The sequence below is a fragment of the Euphorbia lathyris genome, chromosome 3, assembly GCF_963576675.1.
Source record: "Euphorbia lathyris chromosome 3, ddEupLath1.1, whole genome shotgun sequence".
Lineage (NCBI taxonomy): Eukaryota > Viridiplantae > Streptophyta > Magnoliopsida > Malpighiales > Euphorbiaceae > Euphorbia > Euphorbia lathyris.
Genome location: NC_088912.1, coordinates 57,835,937 through 57,849,429, shown reverse-complemented (window position 1 = coordinate 57,849,429; position 13,493 = coordinate 57,835,937). Strand labels below are relative to the sequence as shown.

Genomic DNA, 13,493 nt, shown 5'->3' with positions numbered 1-13,493 from the left:
TTTGTATTAATTTGGGGATAAATTAATTTGATTAATAATTATAATTTGATTATAGTTATGAATTAAATTAAAAGATTATCTGATAATATTAATTAGAAGTTTTTATGTGATTGAAACTCTAATTAATTATCCCTAACATTAATTAATTATTAATTTGATTAATAATAATTATCTAGATATAATTAGTTATTATTTAGATAATAGTAAAGTGTTTATTTAATTATCTAATTAGGAATCCTATTCCGAATAAGATTCCAATTATTTAATTACCTAACACAACTTGGATTAGGATTTAGAGAAGTCTATAAATAGACTCCCTAACCCCATAAATTTCGACCAACAGATAGAACTGGAGGAGAGGAATCGTTCCGTCTTTCGTCTCAACTAATTTACTTTATTTCTTACTCCCTCTTTGATCTCGTATTGATTTCTGTTAGAGGTAATCATTGCGATTGCTATACTTTAAAGGTTGATTACTGATTAGTTTTGTTTTTCTGTGTTGAACAAAAACGTTCGTTGCTCACGGATTGATAATAAGAAGTTGTGGGCACTTCGTTTGCAACCGTAGATAGTTCTTCACCGAAGGTATTATTTTCTATCCATCTTTATATGAAATAACAATTAACAGATCATGGAAAAGGGAAATAGATAAAATAGATAAAAATTTATTATTCCGCTACGCCTAGGCTTGTCTATTTTCCTACATTTCCGTGGATGGGCCATGGATCTCATTGGAAAAGGACATTCATTCATCCTGGTGGCTACTGATTATTTTACAAAGTGGGTAGAAGCAGTTCCTATGAGGAAAGTGGATCAAGAAGACGTCATTGACTTTATCAAAGGTCACATCATACACAGATTTGGCATCCCAAAAACACTAACCATGGATCAAGGTACCATCTTCACCGGGGATAAAATGAGAGAGTTTACTGAGGAGTATAAGATCCAAGTGCTCAATTCTCCATATTATCCCCAGGCGAACGGTCAAGCAGAGTCATCCAATAAGATCTTCATTGGAATCATACAAAAGATGTTGATGGAGAATCCAAAGAACTGGCATGCAACTCTTTCATAAACGTTATGGGCATACATAACTTCTAGGAGAGAGGCAACTAGGACCAGTCCTTTCTTGCTGACTTATGGGCATGAAGCTGTGTTGCCTATGGAGCTGATAGTTCAATCATGCAGAGTGGCCAGACAAGCAGGATTAACCATAGAAGGCTATACTGAGGCCATATTGACGGAATTGGAAGATTTGGAGCAAGCCAGACTTAGTGCTTTGAATAGAATGTTGATCCAAAAGAAGAACGTAGCCATATCATACAACAGAAGAGTAAGAAGCAAAATCTTTGAGGTGGGAGATTTAGTGTGGAAATCAATTTTGCCACTGGGATCGAAAGACAGGGAGTTTGGCAAATGGTCTCCAAATTGGGAAGGCCCTTTTAAGATCCATGGGGTATTGAAAGGAAATGCATATTAGTTAGCCAGTTTGGAAAGGGGGCAGCACAGAAAGGTTATAAATGGGAGATACTTAAAGAAGTTTTTCCCTACAATATGGGAAAATTTCCAAAGGCTAGGTGGAGGAAACAGTTCCTCAAGAAGTTTTAGCTAAAGTCTTCTTCTATTACCGATCTACATGGAAAGTTGGCCAAAAGCATTTTGAAGCCAGTTTAACGTATTTCTTTTGATGGGAATCTCTCTACTTTGTTCCTAGAGATATAAGATCCCACAATTTTGTAATCAAAGTTCAGTAATAAAGTTGCAGGCCTTCTAAGGCCGCCTTTTCTCTACAGTTCGTATTTTCATACTAGCATTCATTCACTCATCAATTCATGCAATCTAAGTATGGACGTGAGCACAAAAGCAATCAAGCGGATAGAATAGATGAAATATGCCAATAAACCATATGCCGTTTCACAAAAGTAATTATTCAAAAGGAGAGCCAGAAGGTGCCAAACCATGACACCTCCAAATTATCCAAACACAGAGAAATTGTTCAGAATTTACAAATTATCAAGGTCAATCTTCTTGAAATCTTGTCTGGCCTCTAGACATGTTATACGTTTCAGGTTCAAAGCATCAACTTCACGCACCTGCTTCTCCATTTTCTCTTGATCTGTCATGGCCTTCTCCTCAGAAATCTCCAACTCAACAAGATTTGTCTGTTGAGCAGCGGCCAACAAGGCTTTCTCATGGTCCACAACTTCTTGATCAAGCTTGATTTGTCTAATGCGTTCTTCCAAATCCTGGAGCTCCTTCTCTTGAGCATTATACTGCTCCTCGTTCTCTTGATCGAGCTTTGTCCTAACAACAGCTCTTTCACGGAGATCTTTGATAGTTTGCAGTAAGGCAGAGTAAGATTGAAATCTGAGGCTTTCTGATCCAAAGAGGCTAGGAGTTCTTTGCTGGTTTGCGAGGTAATACGAACTTATTCAACAACACCCACAATAAACCACGTGCTCATCCCCAGTAGGAGCCTCACTTGCTGGAAGAGAAGCGTATGCGACAATCATCTTATAATAGTTGAAGGGAGCCACGTTGAAGTCTTTGTACTACTTAGAGGTAATCATGCATGGGACGTCTGGGCCAACCATAGAAAGATGAGTCAAAGCCACAATATCACGAAGTGTGATGGACATTGGGCCGTCGGGGAAGATGAACGAATTGCAATGGCTGGACCACAACGACAGGGCCCCAACCACCAGACCTTCCGAGAAATGGATTTGTTGAGCAGTCATATTAATGAAGTCCAAGATGTGTTGTCTCTCCCACTGAGCGTCGAATGCATGCTTCAATCGTGTTATCCAGTCTGACCATAAAGAAGTATAGCGCGACCACGTTTTATTCTTTCCACTGCTAAGAGGACGAATAAGTTCCCTGGAAACCAACAACTCTTGATATATAGCTAAGGGATATGGAAAATCGGGCAGAGCAGTACTGGGTAGTTAGTCAGGGTATAGAAGGTCTGCTGCAGATTAAGAGGTAAAGCCCTAAGCTTAATGAGAAAACCCAAAAGAGAGCCAAATGAGATAAAAGAAGAGGAACTTACCAAAGGGCTCGGGGTCGTAGAAGAACCAGTGCAAGGAGTCGGGTTTGAAGAGGATTTGGCCATCTCTGTAGAAGCAAGAACACATGCAAGTAAGAATAAATGCAGGAAAAACCAAAAGAATACCAGAAAAGAGAAAACAAAAACAACGAAAAGCTCACCAAAATTAGGAAGAATCGTGTAGATAAGGGGAAAAGAGATGTAGAGATGCGAACAAAATATAAATCTTCAAGCAAAGTGATTTAAAGGAAAAGAAGAGGAACTGGAGAGTTGTTAACGGCTAAGAGTTGTATTGAATGAAGAGTTATAGCTCGAGTAGGATTAGTGGCTGGCTTAGAGCAGTTATAAATTTGAAAAAGCTGACACTTCATTATGATCAGCCGCCAGGAGTGCAAAAAGGAGAGGGGCAAAAGCGTCCAAGTATCAGTCCTACAACTTAAAACTAATACCTGGGGGGGGGGCAATTGTTTCCCCCACAATTATGTTGGAATTAATTGAGGAGGGATAAACGTGGAAAGGAGCTCAGCAAAGAAAGAGCCCGAAAGCATGGTCTGACAAGAGCAAACCACGAGAAGCGGGAGCAGATTGGCCAAAACGACAATGAGGCAAAAGGGTAAGGGGGAAATGGTAAAAAACCCCACGATCAGTTATGTAAAGGCACGAAAACAGGAGACGTGATGAGCTACAATGTGGGCAGTTAGAGATTGTGAAGAAACAAACAGGGAACTCATTGCACGAGGGAACTAACTGAGAAATGTGGGTAGTGGGAGCAAGACGTGGGGCGTGGCAGTTATTAGCTCCAACGGACGAAGTATTTAAAGGAAGAAAAAGAAGGAAAAGGGATCTAACTCAAACCAATTCAACAAATGAAATCAAAATCAAACTCAATCCAAACAATTCTCAAATTATAGACTCTAGCTATTCTATAGCCTTAGATTATTTCATTTTGATCAACTTTCAACTTGTAAGTTCTAGCTTTAGTCTTCCAATTATGTCAACAATCTTATTCAATTCAATGCAAGCGATTTGAACTACGAATTCTCTCTTTTAGCATAATTTCAGTGTAGTCATAATGAGTCTTCTAAATTCCACTACGAACTTTAGGCTATTTTGTGTCCTTTAAGTCTTTTACACTTTCGTTTAATTAGAAGTTAGATCCAATTTACAGTTCTTTTGTAGTTTTAGATAAAGCTACTGATACGCTCGCAATCTGATCAAATCCACCTAAAAAAGGTGCTACACAGTATCCAATTTTATTTTTGGATTAATCATAATCTAAGACTTATGAATATAGAAGTCCTAAAAGTTAGAACATTTTGTTATCAATTTAGGTCATTGCCAAAACATTAAAAGAAATATATATATATATAAGAATATGACCATATAAGAGGAGAGATTTTGAGAGAAAGTGGAACGAATTAAAAGTAATGAACATGATGTTTATTTTTGTACAAGGAATATGAATTAATAATTCACATTATTGTATTTGGCTAAACTCTCAAAAATTATAATATTATCTCCACATAATATTCTTTTACTAAGGTTATTAAAAAAGAAAAAAAATTAAATGAAATTTGTTTAAAAAATCATTTTCAATTTCACATATCCAAATCTTCGTGAAATGAATTCTAAAGTTCCATTAATTTTATTATTCCAAGCTTAACAGAACAAATGCCAGAAAAAGTTTCAAAATGATTTAGTAAGATAAATTAGGGGATTTTAGCAACCATTTCTACATAGAAATACAATAAATTTACTACACTCAAGTGACTTATGCTTTCAAATGATATTATGAATCTAATAATCTCTTTCATCATAAGCATACCAAATATCAGTCATCTTATGCTCTCAAGTGATGATTTTCTCCTGAAATCCAGTCAATGGAAATTTAAGGAGAAAACATGCAATTCCAAAACTGTCATAGAACCAACACAGTTCTCAATGTACTTTTCTTTGAATTACAGAAAGATTGTAGATGATCCTCATCAACTGTGCCAAAGCCAGACAGTTTGATGCCAAATGCTGCCAGCCTGCGCATGTCCCGGGGAGTAGGCGACTGCCAAAGACCATCCCACCAAGCAGGAGGAAGAAGTGGTGTGAAAGCACATTGGTCAGCTTGTTTCCTACAACTCAATGGACCAGCAAATCTATTCCAAGCATGTCCCCAACCAATCTGCAACCTTAAACCATCTGCTAACAAATTACTTTGGAAGCTGCTTAAGAATGCAAAATCTGAACCAGTTGAATTCTCCTCTGAAGCAAATTCCAAAAAAAAAGTTGAAGAGGGCTATTAGCTACTAATATTCTCAAATAAATACTATACGTTACAAGGGTGTAGAAATACCCAAGTGGTTTGCTGCAGCTAGGGCTGCAATCAATTGTGCATATGTAGTCCCAACACGCCGGTGAGCACCAGATACGACAGCATGTTTTGCTCGTGATGCAAGAAAGAAATCTACAAATGCAACCCATCTTGGTGCAGGGCCCCAATCCTTCACTCTAAAACCTAAATTGCTTAATGCGTTAACACTTCGAGAAACGTTTCCTTGGAAATTTCCATAATCAAAATAAATAACCTGGAAAATGGAACATGAAATTTTGCTCAAACTTTAAATCTATAACAAAATTAACTAATCCAGAAGCAGATGAGAAAATATTATAATAACTGTTGTGTTTAGATGAACGATTAAGTTGAAGACAGAACCATAAAGATTTTATGTCAACGTGAATATATATCCTCACAGCAGAGACATACATCGATGATAACAGCACCCTTTAGCACAGCTAGTGACTTACATCTGCAAATTCAGTTATACTTGTAAGAACACTTTGTACAAAAGATGGGGTATCTGACACTAATACCACCCTCGGTCGTGGCATTTGGTGTATATTCAGCATAGCTTTCTTGATGCAGTTCACTGCTGCATGCATAGCTCTTACTGGCCTGAAATGTAGAATGCATACCAATCAGTTCAACTGCATACTTCAAAACAGTTGGATATGTTTTAACACAATTACATCTTTCAATGTGCCTATCAGCAAATCCCTTTGTGCGTATTTAGTTAGTAGCACATGTTAGCATAGCATATGATCAAGGCTCGTCTCTCAACTTTTTTAGGATGGATTTCTAATTACCATAAGCTGGAGTGATTCGAGTACTTCACATCAATTTTTTATTTATATTTTCTTATAACAACTCCACATTAAAATGTGCCAAATTCATTTGCTTTTTTTTTTTTTTTTTTTTTTTTTTTGCTTTTCCGCAAGAAAAGGCCATGTCACTTGCACTCATTTATGCCAATGAAGGATGCATTTTTTTTTTTTTTTTATGATGAGGGGCATCAATTCGACTGAATGTGTGGAAACGGGTATTTTGGAAGAAGCCGAGCCAAAGAGACGACTCACCAAGGGGAAGAGATGGCTAAAACGAATGGAAACAAGAGTCCACACGGCGTGTCAAAAATCCACACGTTGTGTGGATCCAAATGAGAGTTTCTGCTTCTTAATTTCTAATCCACACGTCATGTGGACTTTCAAAGTCACCGGTTCTATTTCTAACATAAAGCTCACACGCCGTGTGGACTTTTTAGAAGGCCCTTGCGAATCAGACTTGCCCCTTCTCCATCTTTATAACACCCTGGTCCAATACCATGTAGATATTGTCCGCTCTGGCCCAATTCCAATACCTTGGGCCTCACGGCTTTAAAATGCGTCTGCATGTATTGGATTCACACCTTACTAATAAGCCCCAATCACTCTCTCTCCATTTCCAATGTAGGATTCAGTTCATTCCTGCCCCCATCGCCATCCCTTAGGGTCGCTCCTTGCTCAGGCCTTCTACCCCGGCGCCACCCTCTCCGGACCGGGTCGTTACAGGCCCACCAGCTTCCGCCTGGTTCGTCCCCGAACCACACATCGTACGTGGAGAACCTGGCTCTGATACCAATTGTAACACCCTGGTCCAATACCATATAGATATTGTCTGCTCTGGCCCAATTCCAATACCTTGCATCACGGCTTTAAAACGCGTCTGCATGTACTGGATTCACATCTTACTAATAAGCCCCAATCACTCCCTCTCCCTTTCCGATGTGGGATTCAGTTCATTCCTGCCCCCATCGCCATCCCTTAGGGCCGCTCCTTACTCGGGCCTTCTACCCCGGCGCCACCCTCTTCGGACCGGGTCATTACAATCTTCCTCCTAATTACAACTTTATCACCCCTTATTTATAACTCTTACCAGCTTACTGACATCCCTTTACCATTATCCCATTTTAACCATTTAACTCTTTATTTAGGTATTTATATTATTAGACTTTTAAGTAATTTAATCATTTAAGTTACAAAGGATATAAATTCATCTTTTTATGTAAGAATGTAATCTTTTTATCAATCAATACAAAATTTCTCTTTGAAGAATTTTAGGGTTCATCTCTCCATCAATGGAGATTTTAATTCCTATAAGTTTTAACTTGTGAATTTTGGAGTTTCAGAAATCCTTCAAGTTTAGCTTGAGAATATCTTTGATAGTTTACGTTTGAAAACTACCATCACAAACCCGATCTGTATCAGTTGGTATCACAACCGATCGTTTTCCTAACACGAGACTTCTTCGACAATGGTTCGATCGAGGTTACCACAAGAAGGGAGCAACATTACGTGTTTGCCGAGGAAATGAGATAGAGGAGGGCAAGCATGGAAAGATTTCAAATAGAAATCCGAAACATCGTCCAACAATGCTTTAGAGGTCACCATAGAAGAAATGAAAATGACCCAATGTTGCCTCCTAAAGTATCATCGCCAATCTCTCCTTCATTGCACATTCAAGAGATAAACCATAAATTTTTAATTTCTCATGTTGAAGTTATGGGCAATCAAATTAGTAGTGAGAAGTTGGATGTTTGTGGTGTTGAAGATGATTTAAATTCTCATTGTAAGTTTGTTGGTAATGAAATTGTAAATTAGAATCTGAATCCATGTATGAATAAGGAGGAAGGAGTGCTAGTATGTAGGAACATTGGGAAAAACTCATGGTGGAAAGGGTGCTCCCTATGTGTTTCTTAAAATACCCATAGGCAAAACTTAACTTGTATGTTTAAGGAAGTTGAGAGCCTTAATTTTGAAGAAGTGCAGAGTGACTTTGGGCTTGATATGTTCTTTGAGGAGAAGGATGAAATCACTCTACGTGGCAAGGTTGAAGGCAAGGATGAAATCACTCTATGTGGCAAGGTTGAAGGCTACGGTGATGTGAGAGATATTGGTGGATCAACTATGTTGGGATATAGCATGTTGATTAGGTCGGGAAACTTGATAAATGGAGTAACCGACTTGAGCTATATAGAGGAGCAAATGGAAGATGGAAATGTGGAATGCCCTATGACTAAGTGTTAATGTCAAATGAGTGTAGTGTTGAGCTTGAAGCGATAGATAATGGGAAGCGAGATTGAGTTGAGGAATAAACTAACGAATTTGAAAATGATTATGATGAGGATGAGTTCGAAGAGGAGGTTAATAAAGAGAAGAATGATTGCAAGAATGAGCTACATAGCAATGATCAACTTGACTATGATGAGGATGAGTTCGGGAATGAGATTGAAAGGAGGAAGAACGATTCTGAGAATGAGCCACATGATGATGATGATGAATTTTATCATGAAGAGGATGAGTTTAGGAACATTGAGTGGAACCAAAACGGGGTTACCTATGAAGATGACGAAGATGGGTTTTACTATGACGAGGAAAAGTTTGGGGACGTTGAGTAGAGCCAAATTGGAGATACCTATGAAGGTGATGATGATGATGATGAGCGTGTTGTTCATTTGGTGATGAGGCTGCTGATTTCTAATTAGGGGTGCACAAAAAAATCCAGAAAATCGAAAAACCGAAACCGAACCGAAAATAAGGTTTGAGAAAAAGAAGGCCATCTTGAGGGCTTGCCCAACTCGGGAGTTGATTTTGAATGAATGCATAGGTAAAACGGGGAAGACTAATCCAATGGAAGTTGAGCCAATGCTCGGATATGTCAAGGAAGCTACCTTACAAGAGAAACCTCAAGAGCTTCCATCTTTGGGAAAAACATCACATCACATTGACTTGGATCCCGTAGATCGTTTACCTAGCCTTTCTTATGATAAAGTGAGCTCCCACGAGAAGAATGAAGTCGGGAAGGAGAAGAGCAAGTTTGGAAGTGATGAAGTAGATTCAATGTCCGAAGATGGCAAGTATGTTTCCTTCAAAGAGCAATCTCAAGAGTTCCCACCTTTAGGGAAGATACTGCATGACATTGACTGAGATCCCGGAGATCATAGACCTAGTCTTCCTCATGGTAGATTGAGCTCAAAGGAGAAGAATGAAGGGTACTTTGTGACGCCTTTAGGAATGCCCGAGACTCTTAACACATTCATGACGTGGGTAAACCAAGTCTCTCAATCAGTAAAATTTGAACTTCTTTTGTACTCTGTTGAAATGTATGTGTTTGGAATCTACATTTGGTTTGTTGAAGGAGCATAAACCCTATAAGTCTATGAAATGTAACCTTGTGGTGAAGAGTGTGAGCTTCTTGGAGCATTTAGTGGATGAGAATAGCATCCAAGGGGATAATGATGTGATCTGAACTTCGCAAGAGTTTGGAGCTAAGGAGCTGACGAGGAACACCAAGGATCCATTGGAGCTGCTAATTGGACCAATGACAAGAATTTATGCAAAGAAAGTCCAATAAGTGCTTAACGAACTTGTCTTGAGCTTAGAACAACGATCGGAAGGGAGGGCTGTTCACAACACTTTAATTGAAACCAAAAGAGATGGTTTATTTATATGTTGTATTCAAGCCCATATTAGTGAGACTTAGTCCTTTTAATGATTTGTAAGAGGCTGGGCTTGTTTTTAAGAAAAGCTTTGGACTTGTATGTGTTTGATATGTGCATAACCCATTGGGCTCTTCAAAATTAAAGTTCCAGCCTTATAAGTTTATTTGGGCTTGTTTTAGCTTAATTAAAGGCCATAACTTACATAAAGTTGGTTTATTTGGGCTTGTTTTAGCTTAATTAAAGGCCATAACTTACATAAAGTTGGTTTATTTGGGCTTGTTTTAGCTTAATTAAAGGCCATAGCTTAATTTGAATTGTTGTTGTTGCATAAAAGCTTAATTGAATTGCTGTTGTTTTTCATAAAAGCTTAATTGAATTTTGTTTTTGATAAAAGTTTAATTGAATTGCTGTTGTTGGGTAACATTTGCTCATGCTCAATTTCTGGTCTCTCTCAGTTGCTCAATTGCTATTCTTTTTGTTCTTTCTCAATTTCTCAATTTCTCAATTGCTCAATTGCTATTCTTTGGATGGTCTTTGGTTAATTTAATTCAATTGAATGGTCTTTGTTTAATTTAATTGAATAGTCCTAAACTTTGTATTTAGAGGTACACTTTTGAATATTTTGGTGTTTTTCTTTACTTCATCAAAAAAAAAAAAATTGTTCAATATTTGAGCCCCGGGTCATCTAAGACTCTGGTTCCGCCACTGATCGTCACAAACCCAATCCGTATCATTTTAGCCCACAGTATATTCAGCATATCTAGCTCTCCTAAAGTACTACATACAAATAAAACATTAAGAAGGGAAAAGACTAATTCTAATTAAGTTTGATAGATGAACTGAAAACAATTACCAGTGACCAACAGAATGTAAATGTAGTCGACTTGTACAGTTTAAAAGCTCGGGAAAGCATTATGTTTTTCTTGAGACTGTATTATATTCTTGAACAATTTAGAGATAATACCTGTTCATAAGCATCCGCATGTGCAATGATATATCAGGATCTGTGCCACCATCAAGAACCTTGCTGATTGCTTCCATAACATCTTTAGAAGGGGATATAAGAACTTTCATCAGTTCCCCAAAAACATTGGGCCTAGACTGGGGAAGGTCTGGCTGTCCAAATAATCCAGAGGCAGCATCCCTCATTTCAGGGTATACATTCTTCAAGAAAAATTGACTGGCCACAGCATTTGTTGTATTTTGAAACCTGCAGTTTATAGTTAAATACGAGGAATCATGTTGTGAATTCATAACTTGAATATCAGAAGCTTCCTCATTTTACCATATTATAGGTTGCTCCCATTTCCTCCAATTTCCACAGAGGACATTTGATCTTGCTGGATTCTCAAAATCATCAATCCTCATAACCAAATGTCTATCAAATTTCTTTACGCACCCGTTTTTTCTCCAAAGATGCTTAATTTCGTTCATGGTAAAAGAATGATTGGAATACGAAATGTAATCACCAAAAGGATACTTACCCCTGACATATGGAAGTGAAGCGACAATAAGTATAAAATAAGATCAAGCATACGCAAAATTCATGCATAACTACAACTTGCTAAGTTGTTCCCTAGGGATCATGAGCAATAAGAATAGTTTCTTTTAAGGTTAACATTCAACTGTAAAATTATCATTGCCTGGTATCTATAAGATGTAATTATAAGAAACCAACAGTACAATGAGCTAATCAAGGAGAAACAACTACAACCTACAAGAGACAGACTATGTAGGGATGATAACAGCAAGCAAATAATTCAAAATACTAGCATTTTCTGAAAGCAGCAATTTAGATATGCAAATGAAACAGAAAGGCTTGAGAAGAACCAATATGCCTCGTCTTCCCAATGATCATTGACCGGTTCAAGATTATACTTAATGCAGCAGCATTTAAGATCTTGTACATTTCATTGCCAAAACCTGCTTCTGATGCCTTTGCTAAGACAAAACCATGCTTGCAGAATTGCTCAGGAGGAAGAGCTCGGACTCTTGAAGCACCTGAAACAGATAAAACATGTGCAGTTCCAACTTGCATAAGAATTTTCTTAACAAAACAGCCTCTACAGGAAGCTCATGAAAAGCACATGGCCATTGATGGGGAAAGTGCAATCATCACTGCTGAAATTTTAATATTCTTTTATAATCGAACATAAAATTGCAGGAGGGCACAAATGAAGATTGTTCAAGTAAATAAGCGGTCCAAGCTATAAATGAAACTCAAGCAAAAATCACCAGAAAATAAGCAATACTCAATAGAAAAAGACATTTTTTTTTCAAGAGAAAAAAAGGCGAAATAATATATTGATCATGATGCCTAAGGATGGTGAAAGGTGAGCAATAACATTCTCATATCAGGTTTAGATATGTCAACCATGACGTAAAAATGTTATATGTTCAACTCTTGTTCGTCATTTTCACCAATTTGTTAACTGCAATATCTTCCTCGAATTACGGTTGCCGAAAATTTACCATTTTCTCTATTTTAAATACATAAAGCTAGACATTCCATGCCTAAAGTGCGAAGGGAAAAACAGCGGAATCTCTTCACACGGAAACCTTAAAAGATAAAGAAAGAAATTCTATGGGCAGAGCCTCAACCCAAAATGAATTGCAAAAACAACGAGATTTCACATTATTCTTCTGAATTCCTCCCTCTCATTATTCTTTCTTCATAAAATCTAAAAACTCCCTTCAATTTTCTCAGCGTGCAAAGAAAACTTCAATTCAGTAGAAAGGTAAAGATAATGGAAAAACATTGAAAAAAAAAAGATAAATGAAAAGTACCGTAAATAGCTAAATGCAGGTGAATGATTCTTCTGACGCGTAGATTCACTTCGGAGTGGCGTCCCCTGAAACTGTCGCCCATTTGCTCAACCGTAGCGCATGAGTTGGAAGCAAGCTTAGTTTCCTCCGGAAAAACGTCATTTCGAGAGGCAGAGGTTGAATCTCCACCATCTCCATCGTCATCAACATCTTCAACGAGCTTCGGGAGAAAAGCGGCGTCGTTGGAAGGTGGATCAATAGATCGCAGTGTAAGTATGAGTAAGCCAACACCAGTGAGGAGAGCACAGGCAAGGAGAACAGATTGTACGGACAGTCTCCTCCTTCTGGATCCACAGCAAAATCTCATCGCTTTCTCCTTGTGTGTTTTCTACTGCTTACTGAAAGCTGGCTTAGAATGAGTAAGAAGAGATCTGATAATCGTCGGTGGGATTTATTTTATTTTTTTTATGAAGATTCTTTTTATTTTTCTTCAATCCTTAATTTTGTCATTCTTCGCTTTCAGTTCGACAAAGCCGTATCTGCATGCGACAAGCTGACACCGTTTTTTTAAAACTGGAAATGTAAATTGTTTCCAATAAATGTTACATTGTCCTTACAGTTTGCACACGTTAATATTAGCGTAAAAGATCAAATTAACTCATGATTAATACTTAATATTTATTATATTCTGCACAGCCTGATTAGGTAATACTACAGTATAGAATATCGATACATTAAGAGATTTAATGAGCTTTTTTATCTTTGTTTCAAGAGTTTATATTAGAATTAATATTCCGATTTCCAAGGATTTTTAAAGATTTTATTTGTTAGTATAGTTTTAACCTCTATTTATTTTTGACAAAAAAACATAATTA

The 13,493-nt window shown here is 37.5% G+C and overlaps 1 protein-coding gene across 2 annotated transcripts; it reads right to left on the bottom strand.

Annotated features, from left to right (window-relative positions):
• Positions 1–4,813: 4,813 nt before the first annotated feature.
• LOC136223851 (uncharacterized) lies at positions 4,814–13,182 on the bottom strand. Of its 2 annotated transcripts, none has more exons than XM_066012019.1 (7): positions 12,640–13,182; positions 11,691–11,853; positions 11,138–11,338; positions 10,817–11,062; positions 5,843–5,990; positions 5,391–5,622; positions 4,814–5,299 (listed from the first exon to the last, which is right to left on the bottom strand). In XM_066012019.1, the coding sequence occupies exons 1-7, from the start codon at positions 12,983–12,985 to the stop codon at positions 4,965–4,967; spliced, it is 1,671 nt and encodes a 556-aa protein (XP_065868091.1). In that variant the 5' UTR covers positions 12,986–13,182; the 3' UTR covers positions 4,814–4,964. The 2 variants fall into 2 exon arrangements, with proteins under 2 accessions (XP_065868091.1, XP_065868092.1); XM_066012020.1 differs by having other exon boundaries at positions 11,760–11,853.
• Between the last annotated feature and the right edge of the window lie 311 nt (positions 13,183–13,493).

Bases quoted from the DNA above. Each gene is read 5' to 3' on its own strand.
- LOC136223851 (XM_066012019.1), bottom strand. From the start codon at position 12,985: ATGAGATTTTGCTGTGGATCCAGAAGGAGGAGACTGTCCGTACAATCT. The intron at 11,854-12,639 runs GTACTTTTCATT...TATCTGTTTCAG, and splicing joins CCTGCATTTAGCTATTTACG to GTGCTTCAAGAGTCCGAGCT. The intron at 11,339-11,690 runs GCATATTGGTTC...TCCATATGTCAG, and splicing joins ATGATCATTGGGAAGACGAG to GGGTAAGTATCCTTTTGGTG.